Source organism: Cnephaeus nilssonii (genome assembly GCF_951640355.1).
Source record: "Cnephaeus nilssonii genome assembly, chromosome: 15".
NCBI classification, from domain to species: domain Eukaryota; kingdom Metazoa; phylum Chordata; class Mammalia; order Chiroptera; family Vespertilionidae; genus Cnephaeus; species Cnephaeus nilssonii.
Window position 1 is genome coordinate 19760211 of NC_137086.1, and position 21992 is coordinate 19782202.

Here is a 21992-nt window from a genome sequence, read left to right on the forward strand (position 1 = left end):
AAAGAGAAGAAAAGGTAATAAAATAATACATGATATAAAGTATAAAAAATACTCAATTCAAAAGAATGGGCAAAAAGAGGGAAAAGGAAACAAAGAACAGATGGAAAAATAGAAGACAAATAGCAAGATGACAGATTTAAACCAAACCATAAATATGCAAAATTACTAAACCATACAACTTAAATATATGTAGTTTACCAAATATCAATTACACCTCCATAAAGTATCATTTAAAAAGAAAATAAAAAACTTAAAGGTCACTTCCACACTGTAAGTTTTCTTGGCATCCTCGGGCAGAATCTGTATTCATTCCACATCATAGAACTTAAAATATATTTCTAAAACAAATCGCTCTGTTATATGCTTATTTGTATGTCTGTTTTCCCTGTTGAGGCCGTGAGCTCCCAGACTGTCATATTTATATTTTCATACCCAGGGCCAGTGTATATATATAATAAGTGTTCAATACATGTGTGATTAATTGAATTTATGTTTAATTTTTTTAAAAACAAATCAAGACATACAAATGCAGTCTTCAGTAAATGAAGTTGAAGGCTTGAAAATAGGTACTGAATGGGACTATGAAAAGGAGTTAAACATGAGTAGCTGAACCTCAATAAAGATCCATTTGAAGCTGGATTAGCTTATCCTATATAATAAAAGCCTAATATGCTAAGTGTCCTGTTGTCGGCTCAACCAATCAAAGCATAATATGCTAATGATATGCTAAGGCCACTCAACCGCTCGCTAAGATGTGCACTGACCACCAGGGGGCAGACAGTTGACTGGTTGACCAGTCGCTATCACGTGCACTGACCACCAGGAGGTAGACTCTCTGGCTGGTAGGTTAGTTTGCTGCTGGGGTCCGGCCAATTGGGACCGAGAGACGGGCCAGACGGGCCCTGGAGCCCTCCTGCGGCCTCCTCCCTGGCCCCGATCATACACTGGTGGGGTCCCTTGGCCTGGCCTGTGCCCTCTCGCGGGATGTCAGAGAGCCGGTTTCAGCCCAATCCCACAGGCCACTGCCCTCTGGAGGGCGCCAGACACAAGGCTCATGGCTGGCGAGCGCTGCTGCAGCAGGTAGGAGCTGCAGGCAGTGTTGGACTGCATGTTTTAGCCCGATCCCCGTAGGCCACCCAGAGGGACCCCACCTGTGCACGAATTCGTGCACTGGGCCTCTAGTGGTAATATGTTATCAAAAGGGGAAATTGGGTGAAGTGTATGAAGAAACTCTCAACTGCTTTTGTGACTCTTTATAAATCTAAAACTCTTCTAAAATAAAGCTTATGCAAAAAATGTAAGGAATTAAATAAACAATTAAAAAAAATTTTAATGTTATGAGTTTTCAAAGAGGAGTTTAAATTTTGATCAGATAAACAAAAATGTATTAACAACTGATCATATCAATTAAATGTATAATTTCCTGCAAAACACGTTGCTAAAAAAATTAGATCCCATTAAGGTTAGTTAGTTTTCAGGCTTTTATAAAGCCCACCAAAATAAGTTAAATTATATTTTAAAATACTTTGCCTAAAGTTTTAGAAAACATAGTCTAATTTAAATTTCAGACCTTTCATCTGATCACTTATAAAAGTAATGGTTATGTTATGGAAATATTCTTTAAACTTTAATTCAAATACTGCATTTCATCATGATAAAAAAAAACAGCTAAAGAAATCTCAACACAAACAATACAAACTGACTGCAAAAATAGCAACTCAGCCCAGTAATTAACAAGAAACCTTCAATTTTGGTTTTTGAAAGAAAAAACACACAGCTTGTCCAACCTCATGTAACCAGTTTACTGAAGGAAAAAACCACCCAACATTCCAAATCAAAACATCTTATATGATTAGCAGACTCCAGTAGTGTTAGTGAATCAACATCACAGCACTAACCAGAAACATGAGATCCCTAAAAGAAAAATGCCAACATAATGACTATGAAATAAAAATGACAATGACTTATTTATTACTATTCAAGCTGGATGACAGTCAAAAAGTAAACATAACCCTGCATGTGGCCTGTTTCTACCAAAGGCTTTATATTTTATAATCTCTACTCAAAGCTCTTTGAAGGTGGGGGTTAGAGTTTTTATTGAAGGGAGGAAGGGTGGTGCAGCATGGGGTGGGGACAGATGTACCAAGGAACAGAGAAGGGACAGATCAACACATGTTTATAATGACACTGTCCGTCTGCTTTCCTATCCCTGGGTGCCGTCAACACTTTCTTGGTTCTGCCAACTTGGTCACCTAAGAAGGGCGTGGAGGAAGACGAGTGTGCAGGGACAGTGGGAGATTAGTACCTATTCCCGAGGCCCTGAAAAGGAAACACGAATCCCAAAAATGATTTTAATGATGCACGTGTAGAAAGAAAACTCTGATAACAATTGTGGGCAACCACTATCTCTATTTACTCCATTATTCTTACCTGTTTCAACTAGAAAATATTCAGTAACTTGTAAAAGCAAACCTTTTCCTGAAGACCTTCACTTTCACATACATGTGTACTTACAGCACAGGTCTGTTATGTCATAGTTCATTCACTCACTCATATATCATACCTCAAAAGGAAGGCTGAAATCATGACCCTTGAAGTCCCTGAATTCCTTGGATACTAAAGTGAGGAGGATGTTAGCTAAGAGCTTCTCTTCCTTTGAAAACGCACAGCAAAAGATGCCCCTTCTCTTGGCTCCCATCATTGAAGAATTCTTGCCCTCACGTTTGCTCTTTCTTTTTTCACTATTTATGTATCCCTACACTGGGCCTTTTAAATCTGCTAGTCTACCACTCTGGGGGGAGGAAGGGAAGGGTAGGATAGGTTAAAGAGGAATGGGATGACACTTTTCTACTTAAATATATCTCATTCAATCTATCCAAAATCTAACTCTACATCTTGCTTCACTCAGCTTTCCAATCTCTCCAGACCATCTATGCCCCAAACATTCCCTGTCGTCATTAGTCTAATTCATATCATTACCATTCACTCTTGGACTGGTGCACCATCTTCCAGATAATCTGAAATATCAGACTGAGGATTAATAATTCACCCTACATCACAGCTACCTGTCCCTGCCACCAAGTAGCTATTATGCTTCTGTTCAAATATCTTCAATGTTTCCCTTATTTCTATCATATTTAACATATACCCTGGAGACAATTTCTCAAGACATATTTTGGTCTCACCTACTTCTCTAGAGCACAACATCTTGACTACAAAGCATGAGTTCTGGAGTGCGAACTGCCTGAATTCAAATCCTGGTTTTACCATTTACTAGGTGCATGACTTTGGGCCTATTCTTGACCTGTCTTTTTGTGCCTCAGTTTCCACATCTGTAAAATGAAATAACAATGCCTACTTTATAAGGCAATAAGGATTAAAATGAGAATATACATAAAGTGCTTACTAGTAAGACCATGCCCAGTACATAGTAAGTACTCCACAAATTTGCTATTATCATAATTAGTTATTAATATCCAATATTTCCCATTATTCACCAACTAGAGGCCTGGTACACGAAACCAGTGCATGGGGGCGTGGTGGGGTGGTGGGTATGTGTCTCTCACCCACCCTGCACCCTCTCCAATCTGGGACATCCCTCTCACAATCCAGGACTGCTGGCCTCCAACTGCTCGCCTGCCTGCCTGCCTGATTGCCCCTAACCGCTTCTGCCTGCCAGCCTGATCGACACCTAACTGCTCCCCTGGCGACCCGATTGCCCCTAATTGCCCTCCCCTGCCAGCCTGGTCACCTCTAACTGCCCTCCCCTGCAGGCCTGTTACCTCCTTGAAGAGAGGAAAGACTTCTGCATCAGCCATGCTACAAAGCTCAACACAGATGCTCAATAACTACTAAGGGATACACCCAGAAAAGTATAAAAATGATATGGCTTTAGAGGGAAGGATACTACAAAAGATGTCACTATCTCCTCTTACCTTCTGAATCATTAATCACTAACCAGGATTCTTTGCCAACCATTCCAACAATTCCAAAAACCACTCTGTAGACAGCAAGTACATCCTCCTAACTGGACTCAATGGACCCCAGTCTTTACCCCTCCAGTGGTCTGCTATATCTGACTCCATGCTACGACTTTGTAATAACTTCTAGCCATCTATGTTTGAACAGACAGTTACAGAGGGAAGTCCATGTAAAGATACCAGGAGAAGTCAGCCATTTATAAGCCAAAGAGAAAGACTGCAGAAGAAACTAACCCTGCCAAAACCTTGATTTCAGACTTCTAGCCTCCAGAACTATGAGGAAATAAATTTCTGTTGTTTAAGCCACCCAGCCCATGACACTTTGTTATGGAAGCCCTAGCAAATTAATAAAAGAACCCAGAAGTAGGCCCATACAAATACAGCCAACTGCTCTTTGACAAAAGCAAAAGGCAATTAAATGGGAAAAGAATGACCTTTTCAATAAATGATACTGGAACAACATACATCCACATGTAAAAAAAGAAATGAATCTAGACACAGACCTCACACTCCTCATAAAAATTAACTTCAATAGATCACAGACCTAAGTGTAAAATGTAGAACTATAAAAGTTCTAGACAATGAGAGAAAATGTTGGTGACCTTGGTTTGTGTTTGGCAATGAGTTTTAAGATATAAAGGTACAACCAATAAAATTGATAAGCTGGACTTCATTAAAAACTTTTGCTCTGCCCTGGCTGGTATGACTCAGTGGTTGAGCATCAACCTATGAATCAGGAGGTCCTGGTTCTATTCCCGGTCAGGTCAGATCACATGCCCGTGTTGCAGACGCCATCCCCAATGGGGGGCATGCAGGAGGCGGCCAATCAATGATTCTCTCTCATCACTGATGTTTCCATCTCTCCCTCTCCCTTTCTCTCTGAAATAAAAATATATTTAAAAAAACAAATAAACAAAACACAAATGAGCTATCTATCATGTCACAAAAAGACACAGAGGAACCATAAATACTAAGTAAAAGAAGTCAGTCTGAAAAGGCTACATACCGGATGATTCCAACTATATGCCATTCTGGAAAAGGTAAAACTATGGACGCAGTAAACAGATCAGTGCTTGCCAGAGGTGTATAAAACAATGATAATGAACACTAATCCGGGAGATTTAAAAGCACTGTATAATCAAAATAAGATACAACACAGAATAAAAAGGCAGGAATTGAAATTAGGCATTCTAAAGACCATATACTGACCAGAGAGAAAACTGGAAGATATTAACTTTATTATGCATGTTGAAATTTTAAGGTAATGACCAAAAGTATAAAAATAAAATGTATAACTTTTAACCCAATTGAGGGGGAAGGGGGAAAGGCGAAAATAGAAGAAAACTCACTGAATACATCCAGATAGTAACCAAAACAGGTTAGAAAAACAAGATAGGCCTTAATGAATTTGGGAAATACTATACTGCAAATCAAATGAGTCTACTTCTTCAACTGGCATTTGTCTGTATCTTGGGAATTTGAAACATATATCTCACATTTCCCAATATAAACCGTTACTTTAGGCAGAATGGTTGTCTATTACCTCTTTGGCCATTTTGGTCCCACAGCAGTGCTTTTATCCCCATCTACTCCTTTGGTATGGCTTTCCTCATAATTCTCTACAAGTACAAACACAGTACTTCTTTAAGTCCCAGGTCAAGATAAACTCTTTTGGGAAGTCTTCACCAGATTAACCCCAGTTTATCTTTCACTTACACTGATTTTCTTTATCATATTTATAACATTTTATTGTTCTTTTTTTTTCTTTTTTAAAAAAATATATTTTATTGATTTTTTTACAGAGAAGAAGGGAGAGGGATAGTTAGAAACATAGGATGAGAGAGAAACATCTATCAGCTGCCTCCTGCACACCTCCTACTGTGGATGTGCCCGCAATCAAGGTACATGCCCTTGACTGGAATCAAACCCGGGACCCCTGAGTCTGCAGGCCTACACTCTATCCACTGAGCCAAACCGGTTAGGGCTGTTATTGTTCTTTTAATTGTTAAAAATACTCCCTTAAAAATGATCTTTAGAAGGCCTATTCCATTTAGGCATATTTTGTTTCAACCAGAACCACACTCCTTAAAATCAGAAAAAAATTATTTAAGATTTTATAAACAATCTAGTACAGTGTTATTTATTTTTCACTTAAGGATGGAGAAAATCTTAAGTTATGTATATATATAAAAGCCAAGCGACTGGAACGATGGAACGACCAGAATGACCAGTCACTATGACGCGCACTGTGATGGACAACTGGCCCGATTGGGGCTCCGATCGGCTCCCCCCCAACCTCCTGCGGCCCCTCCGTCCAGCCTGCCTGGCCCTTGATTGGCTTCCCCCACCCTGATCGGGGGCAGGGCCAGCCAGCCAACTGCCTGTGGCCCCGCCCCCCACACCTGCCCAGCCCATCCTATCCGTGCATGAATTCATGCACCAGGCCTCTCGTTTTTCTTTAATAAGCTTAGAAATATAAATTTTGCAAGATATACACACACATATCTCACATACAAAAATAAATCAGGTTTCTAAAGACTTTGTTCTAATCTTCAGATAAGAAAGCTAAAGTGCATAGCTTTTAACGTAGTCATTTCCCGTTTTCTTTTCTTTTCACCTTTGCCAATTTTAAAAGGCGTCCATATGCTCACAGCTAAAAATACACAAGGTTAAGTCAAAGGAAGTCAGACACCACTAGCACAGTGAGGATTTTAATACAAAATAAAAACGTAGTTATATTTTATTAAATAGTTACATTTATTAAAATATTAGTAGAAAAAGCTAGATAAAACCTATAAATTAAAAATAAAAAAGGTAAAACATTGATGAGATGTTAAAGAAGACCTACATAAATAAATGGAGAAAAATGCCGTATTCATAGATCAGAAGACTCAATGCTGTTAGGAACTCAATTTTCCAAAAACTAAACTACAGATCCCACGCGATCCCAATAAAATCCCAGTAAGCTACATATGTGATAAAATGCCACAAAATCATGCACAAAGACATGAAAAAAATGGGTGCATGAAAAAAGTGGTGAAACCCATGGGCTAGTTAATTACACTGTGCTAATCAATCTCCTTGTTTTGATAATGCACTATAGCTATGTAAAGATGACACAAGAGGGGAAGATAAATATTGGGTGCAGAGACCTCTTCGTACTCTTTTGCAACTTCCTATGAGTTTATAATTATTTCAAAATATGTTAAAACAAAATCTCAGGAGCTTTTTATATAATTTGAAAAGCTTATTCTAAAATTTATACAGAAAAAGCAAAGAACCTAGAATAGATAAGACAACTGCAAAAAGTAGAAAACAGTTGAAGGACTCACTGCCTGATTTCAAGGCTTTCTATAAAGCTACAGTAAGCAAGTCAGTGAAATAGTGGGGAAAGTAAAGCCATACAGCTCAAGAGAACAAAAGAGTCCAGAATATATCTACACATGTATTGTCAAAGGCGCCAAGGCATTTGTGATTCATTTATAGGAAGTTCTAGAAGAGCTTTTATAGTGATAGAAATCAGAACAGTGATTGCACAGGATGGGGGATGCCTTACTGACTGGGAAGGACACAAAGGTACTTTCTGAGGTTAAGAAAATGTTCCCTCTTAATAAGGACATGAGTTACACAGTTATATATATATCAAAACTCATCTAACTAAACCACACAGGGTCTATGCATTTCACGGTAAATAAACTATCATTTAATTTTAAAAATATACAAGCCTTGTAACATATTTGTCTACAAGAAAATATATCAAAATACTAACAGTATTCTCTTGGGAGTTAAGTTATCATTTTAATAGTTTTCTTATCGTCTCATTATTCTTTCTTAAAAATGTACATATATCATAACCAGAATAAAACAAGAAACATTTTAAAACTTTATGCCATAAAAAAAAAAATCTAGCCCATAGTCCTGTTCCACTCACTGATTCCTTATGTCAATCACCCTCCTAACCTGTAAGACTCTTCTTCAACAGGACATATCTTTGTACATCCTCCTGGTATTCCCTCAGTAAGAGCTAGGAGAAAGGTACTGACCCTTATCAGTTTCTATTAGTTCAAAAGACAATGCTAAAGAATTGCTATTCTCCACAGGGGGGAAAATATTATTAGAGTTTCTTTAGAATAACCACAGCAAGGAAATAATGAAAAGAAATCTCACAGGTACCTCTTTATTTCCTAATAAAACATCCAAACTTCATCACAGCTCCCCCTTCTCAACTTTATTGTCTTGGTAATGGATATCATTCTGCAATTATTAATTTATTTGAACAAGTATTTATAAAGTGACTATAATATGCTCCTCAATCAGACTTAACATTGTGAAGTCCCCTTGGAATCATTGTTCTCCATCCCATTTTTCTCCACAAAGCTGACAAATATTTCTACAAGACGCTTTTTATCTGGTTTCCCCCTTTTCCATTTCTTCTATTTGTTTTGTCTGGCCCATCACCACTTACCTCACGTTGGCTTACTCCATGTAATCTTCTGAATCTAGCACAATTCCGAGGATCCCTGGGATTGTTTTTTGAGAGTCTGAAAGGTCAAAACTATTTTGCTCGTAATACTAAAAAGTCATGTGCCCCCTTTTTCTGTATTGATTTTTTCACTAATAGTGCAAAAGCAATGATGGTCCAACTGCTAGTGTCTTAGTACACATCAAGGCGGCAGCCCCATGAGGCACTAGCAGTCACCATATTCCTCACTGCCAGGCACTCACAGGGGGAAAGAAAAGCCAGTTTCATTTAAGAATGCCCTTGTTGAGGCATACACATAAATTAATTGTACTAGATCTTGACCCTTGAATGCATGTCATTTTAATATTCTATTTGATGAAATGCTGCATACCAAAGTGCAATGGTTGTCTCCAAGAACAGCATGTGTGACTGTCAGCTGCAAACTGCACTAGCCACTTTTCCACAGAACACCATTTTTACTGACAAACTGTGATTATTCATGCTTACATATTTGACATTTCCTTGAAAATGAACTGAATGGATCTGTCATTTCAATGAAAAAAACAACAGTGTTTGTTGCAAGTGATGCATTTAGTCATTTCAAACAGAAATTTGAATCTTGGTAAACTTCTATCCACCGTCAATAATTTAAGACTTTTTTATACAGAAAGAACTTTCTTACCATCTCAAATTTCTAAGAAGAGCTTAAACAAATGTCTTATTTGAACATACCTAAGTTTATGGTCAAATCTAAAATTCTTCTTCAGAGTTTAAGAACTAAGATAGGTAACACATCACAGGAACCCAAACCTATCATCTCAGGTCAAGGCAGCTGGAATTCTGAACTGTGGCATCTTCCAGAACAACAACAAAAAGGATAGTACGAAACAAAGCCACAGCAGAAAACATGATTTTCATCCCTTGAATCTAAGGCCTTTGGTATTAGGGAACAAAGCTCTCTTCCTAAAAGCCAAATTTAGTCACATAAAAAAGTAGTATGCAATAGGTACATATATTTAAAATGACAGTATCTTCATCTATCTATCTATCTATCTATCTATCTATCTATCTATCTATCTATCTAAGTGACCAGCTGACTGGCCGGTAGCTATGATGCATACTAACCAGGGGGCAGACGCTCAATACCAGAGTGGAAACCACAGGCATGGAAACATGGAACAGACTGATGAATCTCTGAGTGAAGGAGGGAGAGGGGGTGGAGGGAGGACCGGAAGAGATTAACCAAAGATCTTATATGCATACTAGAGGCCTGGTCAGTGCACTGGTGGGGTCCCTCAGTCTGGCCTTTCCCCCCACCCCCCAATCCAGGACCCCTCAGGGGATGTCGGAGAGCTGGTTTCAGCCCGATCCCCGCAGGCCAGGCCAAGGGTCCCCACCAGTACACGAATCCATGCACTGGGCCTCTAGTACATAGTAATAGTTATGAGCATTGCTTAATTTGCAGAAGATACTTACGTTAAACCTCCTGACTTAGTTTAGGCTGAATAATAATCCACAATGCTTAATTCATTCTGTACCCACGACTGCCAGTGGTCTAGGTCAAGTCCAATGCCACCTCTACTACAAAACTTGCTGTGATTTCTCTCAACCAGAAACAAGGATCTCTTTCCTCTAAACTCATGTAGCACAAAGTTTTTTCCTCATGTCAGTTCATTTACTCATTCCACAAATATTTACTAAGAGTCTAATAGGTATCAGGCATTCTTTCAGGTTCTAACGATACAGTAAAACAAAAACCCCAGCTTCCTGTATTCACATCCTCGCAGAGAAAGGCAATGAAGAAATAAATATGGGGTGATGCATACCATAATGAAAATTGGGAAGAGTAAGGAGCAAATTTTCTATGAAACTAACAAAACTTAAAGGTCAGGTCCCCTCACGTGCATGGGCCTCAAAGAGTTTTGAAAGTTACTGAGACATTGCCCTAGCCGGTTTGGCTCAGTGGATAGAGTGTCGGCCTGTGGAGTGAAGGGTCCTGGGTTTGATTTCAGTCAGGGACATATGCCCAGGTTGTGAGCTCAATCCCCAGTTGGGGGCGTGCGGGAGGCAGCCGATCAATGATTCTCTCTCAACACTGATGTTCCTATCTTTCTCTCCCTTACCCTTCCTCTCTGAAATAAAAAATATATATATATTTAAAAAAAAAAAGGAAAGTTATCAGGACATAGAATACTGTAGGTGGAGAGAAGCAATCAGATTGTTATCAGGAAACATTTTATGAGCATTTCTGATTAAATGTCTAAAGAAATCTCAGAAGAAAAGGATTGCAGCATTTTGTTGGGGTATCTTTTCTCATTTGAAATAAATATTCACTGTCATATCTAATTTTTTAAAATGTTTTTGTTTTCTTAATGAGAGCTCCCCAAACTATAAAAACTTCTGGCCCTTGCAAAATCTGGATTCATTCCTGGTAAAAACGGAAAGTGAGGGCAAGGTGCTGTTTTTTTATAGGGTGATAAGAAAGAGACACATTTAAAAGGTGACATCTGAGCTGGGACCCGAGGGAAATGAAGAAACAAACTATATAAATACTAGAGGCCCGGTGCACAAAATTTGTGCACTCGGCGGGGGTGGGGGGGAGTGCCTCAGCCCGGCCTGTACCCTCTCACAGTCCGGGAGCCCTCGGGGGATGTCCAGCTGACATCCTTAGCGCTGCCACAGAGGTGGGAAAGGCGCCTGCCACAACCGCTGCGCTCACCAGCTGTGAGCCTGGCTTCTGGCTGCGCGGCACTCCCCCTGTGGGAGCACACTGACCACCATGAGGCAGCGCCTGCATTGAATTTCTGCTCCCTGGTGGTCAGTGCGTGTCATAGCGACCAGTCATTCCACCATTCGGTTGATTTGCATATTAGCCTTTTATTATATAGGACTAGAGGCCTGGTGCGCGAAATTCGTGCACTCACGGGGGTCCCTCAGCCTGGCCTGTGCCCTCTCACAGTCCGGGAGCCCTTGGGGGATGTCCAATTGACGGCTTAGCACTTCTGCGGAGGCGGGAAAGGCTCCTGCCACCACCGCTGTGCTCACCAATTGTGAGTCCAGCTTCTGGCTGAGTGGCACTCCCCCCGTGGGAGGACACTGACCACTGGGGGCAGTTCCTGCATTGAGCGTCTGCTCCCTGGTGGTCAGTGCATGTCACAGCAATCGGTCGTTCAGCCGTCGGGCTGAAACCGGCTCTCCAACATTCCCCAAGGGGTCCCAGATTGTGAGAGGGCGCAGGCCAGGCCAAGAGACCTCACTGGTGCACGATCGGGGCTGGAGAGGGACATGGGAGGTTGGCCAGCCGGGAAGGGACCATGGGAGGGCTCCAGGGTGTGTCTGGCCCGTCTTGCTCAGTCCCGAATGGCCGGACCCCAGCAGCAAGCTAACCTACCGGTTGGAGTGTCTGCCTGCTGGTGATCAGTGCACGTCATAGGGAGCAGTTAAGCGGCCTTATCATATCATTAGCATATTACACTTTGATTGGTTGAATGGCCAACTGGATGACCAGACACTTAGCATATTAGGCTTTTATTATGTAGGATAGGATTGGGGGAGGGAAGAATTCAAGCACAGACAGCAAGTGCAAAAATCCTGAGGCAGAAGCATGAGGAGCAGAGTAAATTAGGAGGACAGAAGCAAGAGAAATATGTAACAATAAATAATACCAGATACTGACAGCAATTAACAATTCCTGAGTATTATGTGTCAGGCACTGCCCTAAATACTTCCCTAAGCATTTCCATTCTACAACTGAGGAAACTGAAGCACAGAGAGAAGGATTAAGTAATTGGCTAGACTAGAGGGTCTAAACTACACAGTCTGACTCCAGAACCCAGCACTAACCTTGCTATGCTAGAGGTCAGTTATGTAGATAATCTCTCAAATAGTAAGAGATTTAAAATGCCAGAAAAGATAAAATCAACAATGTTTTGATCTTAAACTACGATAACTAAGAGTAGGTACACATTTTATGTTCCTGTAAATTCTTAGTACCAAGTCTTGTCATTTTTGCTACTCCACCCACAGTCCCTAATACATTTCCGTTCATATTATAACTATTCAATGTAGTATGGTTATTCAATGTACTCTCAAGAGAGAACTACCAACTATTTATTCTCAATACAAAATAATGCATTAGATTTTCTTTCGTAAGTAAATATATATCCTTTTATATATATATAAATATACACACAGATCAAATCTAGGGAGTTAACTAATTCCTTCAGGGAATCAGATCCATATCAAAATCACATAACCTGGAGGTTAGCTGTGTGTGTGTTTTTAAATGCTGTATAGAAATTATCCCATAGTCTGTTCCATCATCACTTTTCATCTCCAATAATACTGATGTTGAAAAATTAAACATTAATTTACCTTAAATATTCAAGCAATCTTTCCAAAGTTTAGGGACATTTCCTCTGATACCCTTTAGACTTCGTTTTCCATGGAAGTGAAAATAAGCATAACCCCAAATAACCGTGTTTTCTTTTTCTAAATGCTTAAGGTCTTCATGTCCCTCATCAGAGGTGCGGTTTCAGAACTAAGTTTTCCTGAAAGGTTCTTATAAAACACTAGTCTAAGAATTAGTGTTTGATGATATTATCATAACACCTTGAAAGATGCAGTTACAAAAAAGCCAATGTATAATTCACTAAACACTTGAACATACAAATTAATTTCCTGGTTTCACTGCCCAATCTTCAATTTTTCTCCTGTCAGCTTTCATACTGACTCCAAGTCTGTTTATATAGACTACCATGTGAACACTACTTTGGAGCTTAGCAACATTGCAGCCTCTGCTTCAGAGGAAATGGCCTCCAAACATACATAGATAAAATAAATATCAACATTTCCAAAGCATGTCCTACCAGGCACTAGTTCTAAGGACAAGCAATAAACACTGCAAAGAATCCTTAGTCAAGTAAGTTTGAAGTTAGCTGGGTAAAGCAAAGTTTAACAGGTTTCTTGACCATAGGACTTCTCAGTCTTTATGATTATGCGCACAGTACTGCTTTCCCTGGAGCAGTGGTCGGCAAACCGCGGCTCGCGAGCCACATGCGGCTCGTGAGCCCAGTTTGCCGCTCTGTTGACTGATGAGTTTGCCGACCACTGCCCCGGAGCATCCCAGCCACACTATGGAAAATGCCTATGAAGTCCAGTCCGGAAGTAAAAGATGATTCCAAGGCTTCAAAACTTCTTAATGAATTGTCAGTATTGGGGCTTTGACAAAAGGGGTATGAAGAGAGGCACACTTGGAGGAAGACGTGGTCTGTGAGGAGGTTCGCTGCACAATGGGCTAGAGCTCAGGAGAAAGCCCACGGCTGAGACACCTGGGAGTCCTTCACAAGGGACTGGGCCAGAGTCACGCAACTAGGTAAGATACTTCCCGAGAAACACATGGAGACTGGTCCTTCAAAACATCCTTTGCCTTGCCCTACCTCCAGCTTTAGTATCTTCTGCGTCTCTCTAGCACTAATGCAGAAGAACATCAGGACGTAAAGAGTTTTAGGGTAGGAATAATACAAATTAAACTGGAAAATTTTGTGAGAAAAGATAGCATAATGCATGTGAAAATCATATCAATGTTGATAATGTGATCTGGTAAAACAAAACAAAACAAAAAACACCAACAAACAAAAAACAAAAAAATACCTAATTTCTCCAAGAAAACCCTTTCAAATGATAAACCTACAGGTCATTCTTTTGGGGGATCACTGACCTCTTTGAGAATGTACTGAATGCTATTAGGTCATCTCTCCAGAAAAACATATATACATACAACATTAAGCCTATTGATTTCAGAGGCCTTCATAGGCCCCTTGAGGACCAACCACAGCTCTCTCTAGCTGTCAACCCCTAGGTCCCTAGGTAATCCTTGCTACAGATACTTCATCTGACTGACAGATACTAGGAAAGCCCACAGTTACAGGACATAGTTAAAGGCAAGTATTACTTCTTTAAAAACACACACAACTCTATCCCCATGTACTTTAAGACAGCACAGAGGAAATACATATTTGCACTTTTTGGACCTAGAAAAAAAAATCAAACCTTATTTGTTGAGGAAACTTCAAGTCATTTATTTAACACCATAAGCAGAAGGGCATATGATGGCAATACCTTCACAACAAAACAGCCCTGAGAAGCTAAATGATTTTATAAGGCCACAGAGCTAATAAGTTCCAGATCTTCCACTTCCTAGTCCAATGCTTTTTAACTAAACCATGCCACCTGAAATATAATAAGCATATCACTACACTGGAGTAGGATCGTTTTCAAAATAAAAATCCCTTAAAACACCAACCTTCTAAGAATGACTATAAATAATTAGGTCTCTAACTTATTTATTTAATCCATTTTTAGCACCTAGATGCTGACAAATTAAGGAGTAACTTATATATATTGGCTTTTAAAAACAAACCCTCTAATGCATTCCTCTCTAATCAATGCAATTTATATAAATAAGAAAAATCTAAAACAGCAAAACAAATACAAAAAAAATGTTATCTTTATAGCACAAATATGATTACAGGCAAAAATACAAATAATTTAAACTGTGGATTATTTAGCAAGCAGTGGTTCTAATGCCAAAAACTACAGGGAGTTTTTCCGCTCTGGGTCCCTGGTAATGGGAGAGTCTGACAGGTAGGAACCCAGCATCTATCATGTGATAGCCACCTGGCAGATGACAACAGTGAGGCCTAGCGGGCTGCACAGCAGGAGCTGGGTATGCCAACTGCTACTTAAAGACCCAATGGAACTCAGAGCCTGGCTACAAGCGAAAAGCTGAACTAAATGTGTGCCTCAGTTTCTCCACTGGAAATTCAGTAACACATCACCTGCCCGTGCCCCATCTTTACAGAAGCAGTGCTGCCTATTGGTTAAAAACGCAGTCTCTGCAGCTAACTGTTGCTAACTGTTTTGAATTTTGGCCTTTGCCATCTACCAGCTTTAGCAAGTTACTGTAGCCTCCCTGTGCCTCAGTTTTCTCAATTGCAAAATAGAGTTAATAACAATGTCTATTTCACAGGATTGTTGTGAGGATTAAGTACATTAACACATAGGAAAACCTTAGAGCACTGCCTGGCAAATAATAAGCACTCTGTAAATATTAGTTTTTATTATCATAATTTTAAAAAGATGACAAGATTAATCAATTTATACCTGTATTGCATATAGACGTTCTTAGGAAATTACAGGCCTTAATTTGTTTACTTTTTGGTCATGTGGCTTAACTAACAGCTGTTTTTTCTAAATATAGTAAATGCATGGCCAATTATTCTTGTAAAGAACTCACCGTACACACTGCCACCTAAGACTTATACATCAGCAAAGTTCTAGTAACTTTTCATCTGAATTTACGCAGGCTCCTTTACCAGCTGGGTCCCTTCATTTCAACTTTTACAATCACCACCGACTCCCAAACGCAATAATGGTTATTTTTACATGAACTATTGCAATAGCTTCCTAACTGCTTTCCCCTCATCCCCACACCGAAGTAGGTAAATCTTTCAAAAATCCAAACTTAATTTCACTCTCCATTGTCCTGAGGGGGAGTCTGACCTCCTGACAAGATCTAAGAGGCCAGCATGATGATGATCTAGGGCCATCCTCCCTCTCTGGACGCTCAGGCCACACAGGCATCCTTCCTTCCAAATCCTCACCTCCAGACTCAGAGCCTTCACAAGAATGTGTTCTATTTGGCATAATTCCCTCTCCCCATTGCCTCTGACTCCCCAGAGGAGAGCATTCCTCCTGTGACATGCTCTCATAACCCTAATCTTAATCCTTTCTCCTCTGCAGCACAAAATAAAACTGCAATGAAATAAACGGTTGCTTAATGCTGTTCTTGTCCCCAAAAATTATAAACTCCAAGTGGGAACATGTCTGTCTTCGTTACAACCCAAGTGCTTTGATGCCCTGTACCCTATACATAGCAGGTGTGCAGCATCCACCTGTCTGCGGGGGGAAAAGTTATTAAGTGATGGTGGAAAGCAAATCATCCACCAACCAAGGCTAATGCACAATACTGGCTGCACCGTATTACATATCTAAGTAATATGCATGACATCGGAGTAAAAGTAAAAAAAACCGACTGCTTAAACGAGGACAAAATCAAGTTAAGACGACGCTTTCCAAAGTCAAGTCAAGCTTTGTGCATCCCTCAGGTTTATGTGAAACAGGAGTTGCTCCACTTTGGTTACCAGTAAGAAGATCCACAACTAAATCAAGACTGCTACCACATTTGGCACTATCCTCCTCTCTTCTTGGCAGCCTCTGCGAGGCCAAGAGTTGAGCTGGCCAGGGAGGAGTGATTTATCTCCCACATTTAGAAGTGGGTCCCTCTACAACAGCAATGCTGGACTACGCATGGGCTTTGAATTCCAACCTTTATCAAACCAGGCCCTTTCCGAAGTATTTTAATTCAGGTGTTGTTGTTGTTTTTTCTATGGATCCCTGGAAAAACAACAACACGATTTTAATACGGCATCCAAGTCCAGTTGGACTTGGAGAAAAGTTTCTCTGTCCTTAAAAAAAAAACAACAAAAAAAAAATCATGCAAACTAGATCGCTTTTTACCAAAGAAAGGCGTTACTGAGAAAAAAAGAAACCGGTACGCCGATGCTAAAAGGCTGCCGATGGAAGCGGCCCAGGGTAAGAACAACTACACCGGGGCCTGGTGGGTGGACAGCGGATCCGGCCAGGTCCGTCGGAAGCACGCAGGTCTGACAGACGCCAAACCCCTGCGGTCTGGCTCGTCGCACCGACCCTGCCCAGCAACCCAGCCCGGTGCGCTCCGAGACGCGGAGCTGCCCGCTGCCCGCGCCCGCTCAGCCCTCCCGGGGGACGCGCGTCCAGGGCAGGGCTCAGGTGAGGACTGGGAGGTCCCGGGGTGAAACATTTGGCCCTTTGTTCGTTCCCAGGCAGCGGAGCCCGGGGCACCCGCTCCGCCTCCTCCCCCGCAGCCCCGGGCGCCAGCGCCTCCCGCCGCCCGGGCTCCGCCGCGCCCCCCTCCCCCCGCCCCCCACCTCGGGTCGGGACCCCGGTCCCCGGCGCCGCGCCTTTACCTTGTAGACGTCGCCGTAGGTGCCGCTACCGATGCGCTGAATCAGCTCGAAGTCCTCCTGCGGGTTCCGGCGGGACAGATCGAAGCCGGGGTTCATGGCGGGCCCGGGTGCCCCCCGCCTCCCTCCCGGGCCGGGGAGGGGGGGCGCTCAGGGGGCCACACGGAGAGTGGGAAGCCGCGGCCGGACCCCTGCTCCCCCGGAGGTCACAATCGCCCGGCTCCACGCTGCGGCCGCCGCTCCCCTCACGCCGCCGCCGCCGCCGCCAACGACGGCGACGACCGGGCTAACCGTCCCCGCCCCTCGCAGCCGCGCTGCGCCGAGCCCCGGTCACACCCACGGGGAGAGGAGAACGCTCGCAGCCCCTCGCTCCGGGTGAAGCTCCAACATGGCTTCCGCCTTCGCCGCTCCTCCCCCTCCCCTTACTCCGGCTCCTCCACCCTCCTCCCCTTTTCCCGACTCCCGCCCGACTGCGCAGCCGCGATCCCGGAGGGAGCGCTCCCCGGGCCCGCGCGCTCCAGGCCCGTGCGCGCCCCGGCTCTGCGCGCCTACCCGGCCCGTGCGCGCTCCGGCCCGTGCGCGCTCCGGCTCTGCGCGCTCCCGCTCTGCGCGCCTACCCGGCGGTGCGGGCGGCCGAGCTTTGCCCTTTCAGAGTGGCCGCGGCTTTCCCGGGTGCGGAACTGTGCCGGGCTGCAACGGTCCGGTGCCAGAAAAGGATTGTCTGCCCCAGGGACCAAGCGCAGGACCCGCAGAAAGTAGCTCCTACCCATGTCTGATTCCCTGGATGACAATGTTTGACTTTGCTGGATCAGGTCCCAATACGAAACGGGTGGACTAGCTTTAATTTGCAAGGCAATGTCCCCAATTTTAGAAGCAGGTCCACCTAGGACACAGCCGAGTATCACAGACTTACTGGAACTCTGGGGAAGGGGTTTCCCGGAGGAAAGCCCCTGAGAAAAGTGAGCAGTGCTTGCCCCGATACCCGACCCTCGGGCCCTTGGTGTTGGCCCGCCAGGACGCAAAAGAGGGCAGGCCAAGAGGGCAAGCAGGGAGGCGTGCGGCGTGGGCAGGGCATGGGAAGCTCGAGGAGCAAAAACACGCAGAGCGGCCGCCGGCAGCCGGTGTAGAGGGCGTGGGAGGCACGCAGAGCACAGAACTAAAGCAGTGATTGACTTCTCACCAGAGACGAGTGGATTATCAAAGACGCTGGGCGGGTACTGTGCAAGCTGTCAAGCAACCTTGCAAAGAAGAGGCGGCGCAGGGTGGAGGATGGACAAGTCCCATTCCTGCACCTGCAGTGTAAACACGTGATGACCTGGAAGCTCTTAACCTGCCCAAAGCCCCACCCTGCTCAAGACCCAGATTTCCAGCATTACATCCAGTCGATGTGGACACCAGTGCTGTCCAAGAAATCATGTAGGTATGGAGGGTTAATTTTCTGTTCTCAATAAATTGTCCACGAGGCTTTTCCAGAAGGTTTGATCAAGTAGGTGATGGCCACTTAGGCAATACTACTTTGGAGTGTTACTTCAGAAATGCTTTCCTAACACTTGTAGGCACCACACCTTCTGACCACTAATATTCCCTAATGCCTACTGGCTCCTGAGAAACTAGATCTCATCAAACCTGTTAGGGGTAAAATAAATACAATCAAACAATAGCCACGCATACTACTTACGGTTAACTTCATACATTTTTATCTTTTCAATCCTTTCTCCTGTAGTAAGACTGCATATTTTCCAAATTCCCAAAGAAGTTTACTCTGAGTACCTATGGACAAAAAGGTGTTGAAACATGACCATCTATTCAATGATACAAGTAGCCTTTCAATTGTCTAATTACTAAAGTATCAGTAATAGGAGCATATTACTTGAATTGCTCCCCCATGAATACTTATAATTGGATTTCTTCTAGATGGGTCTACCTTAAAGCTCCGGTATCCTGAGAATTAAACTCCTGACTAAATGTTATTCCATGGCCAAGGATCCTGCTTTTGCCTGTTTAAGGCACTTGCTGGGGGCCCAGAGTGCAGGCCTTCCTTCTGCTTGTCCATATTTGGAGAATTGTTTGGCCTCTCTAAACAGGATAATCAGCCCAGGATGCAGGTAAGCAGACCTAACAAACTATCCCAAACAGGAATCAGTTGCGCTCTCTTTCTCTGCCTTTTGAAAGCTTGGAATGCCAAATTCTCAGGATTCTCAGGACTGAATGCTGCACAAGACGTTCTAATGGTTTCACTGTTTTGTTTGCTAGGATTATCATCTGTGCAGATAACTTTGCATTTGCATCACTAATAGACTTCTTTCAAAGGGGAAAGACATTTCAGCAGGGCTGCCACAGTCTTTAAAGTTTTGTTTGTTCCTTTTTGGCAGGGCCAACCTAGTCCTTTTGAAAAGAGATGGATTTCCATGTAAGGGCCTGATTTGCCATACGGGTTTCAACATAAATAAAAGGGTTTGTGCAATTAACTGCTCACAAAGCATAAAATATTATGTTCTTTGTAATATGTACATACAACCATATCCGATGTCCTTTTTATTCTATTCTAACACTCTGCTAGAAGTAACACTAATGATCACACTTTCCTTGAGTCAGAGAAACAGCTTCCCTCTTCTATGATTGGAAGCATCCTTAGAAATCATCTAACCCTTTCAAGTAAAAACTACTTCACAGCATCTCTCCTGTGTTTACCGCTGTTTGGATGCAGCAGGTCCATGGATTCATTCCACATCGTTTTGTTATGACGTGGATGAGATGCCGTAGGAACTTAACTCTTCTTTATTTCAATTAGCCTGTGGTAAAACTGGTTTCATTATATGTCATTTCACCACAGTTCCAAGAACCTAGGAGCATATTAAGTGCCTAAGGACTTACTGTATCTGCAGTAAAAGGGAACCCACTGCTTCCAAGACAATTTGCCTCATTATAAGATAGTGCTAGTAAATTATCATCATCATAATAATATAGAAAAATAATGATATCTAACATACCAAGTGCTTACAAGGTGCCGGGACTGGAGTCAGTTACTTTCCATGTATTATTTAATTCTCATAACAACTTGCTGATGTAAGTATTATGATCTGCATTTTTTTTTGGTCAGACACAGGCAGATTAAGGTGCTCAAGGTAAAACAGAAAACTGAAATTTGAACAGAAGTCGTATGACATGAAGGCCAGACTTTTAGCCACTAGTCTATACTCTGCTTTATAGTATACCTTTTAAATATTCTCTTGTGCTAAGTGGTATAGAATACAGAGAAGAAAAGCCACAGGCCTTGCCCTCAAGATGTTTGCAGCCTCACAAATCTGTGGGATGCACTGAGGAGGGACATTAATGTAAACAGGAAGACATAGGAATGCTCAGCCGCACCCCAGCGTCCCGGCGACGGATTGCAGGAGCCGACCACCAGTTGCCTGCCATCCGTCGCAGGCTCCCCGCTGGTTTCCTGGTGGGCGTGGCTGGTGGGTGTAGCGAAGGTATGGTCAATTTGCATATTACTCTATTATTAGGTAGGACTAGAGGCTTGGTGCATGAATTCGTGCATGGGTGGGGTCCCTCAGCCTGGCCGGCAATTGAGGCCAATTGGAGCCGTCTTGCCCGGTTCCTATCGGGGTGATCAGGGCCGGCCAGCCATGGGGTGGGGTGGGGGGAAGGGCTGATCGGGGATGTTGGCTGTGGGAGAGGGACCACGGGAGGTTGGCCCACCCCAGGAGGTTGGCTGTGGGAGTGCACTGACCACCAGGGGGCAGCTCCTGCATTGAGCATCTGCTTCCTGGTGGTCAGTGTACGTCATAGTGACCAGTCGACCATTTGGTCGATTGGTCGTAAAGGTTGCTTAGACTTTTATATATATAGACTAGCAGCCCGGTGCACGAATTTGTGCATGGGTGGGGTCTGGCCGGCCAGCCCCGATGGGGGCCAGCAGGGGGGAGGGGATATGGGCGGATGGCCGGCAGGCCCCACCCACGATCAAGGTGGGGGGTGGTCAGAGGCGGGCTGGCAGGGGGGAGGGGGCCTCGGGAGGTTGAGGGGCGGGGGTCGATCGGGGCCCTGATCTGGCCGGTTGGCCACCGCAGTGCACATCTTAGCAACCGGTCGTTCCGGTTGTTCTGATCATTCCATTGCTCCAGTCACTTGGCTTTTACAGGGAGTCCTTGGGTTACATCGGACTCGATGTACGTTGTTTCGTGGTTATGTCGCCATCTCCCATTTATTTATAAAAAAAAAAGTTCCATCATTTCGACGTATGTACATAGGTGCTTTATGTTTTTTATTATTTATTTACCACAAGTAAAGGTCAGGAATTGTTATCTTTCTTTTAAATTTTTTTTGCTGTTTCACTTCATTACTGCTGTGTATGTGCTCCATGTGAGTGACGTAGGTGCTTACGTAGGTGGGTTCCAACTTACGGCGAAAATCACGTTACGTCGTGCCACAGGAATGGCTCTCTGACGTAACCCGAGGACCTACTGTGTATATATATAT

General features: G+C 43.1%; 1 protein-coding gene across 4 annotated transcripts in view; it reads right to left on the reverse strand.

The window, feature by feature from the left end:
• Positions 1-17951, reverse strand: part of MAP4K3 (mitogen-activated protein kinase kinase kinase kinase 3) — a 119147-nt gene extending 101196 nt beyond the window's left edge. For 2 of the 4 annotated variants that reach the window (XM_079792260.1, XM_079792257.1), the window contains exon 1: positions 17511-17949. In XM_079792260.1, the coding sequence (XP_079648386.1) occupies positions 17511-17606 (96 nt within the window). In that variant the 5' untranslated portion in view covers positions 17607-17949. Of the gene's footprint in view, positions 1-17510 lie in introns of all 4 variants that reach the window. The other 2 variants (XM_079792258.1, XM_079792259.1) reach the window with 2 other exon arrangements.
• Between the last annotated feature and the right edge of the window lie 4041 nt (positions 17952-21992).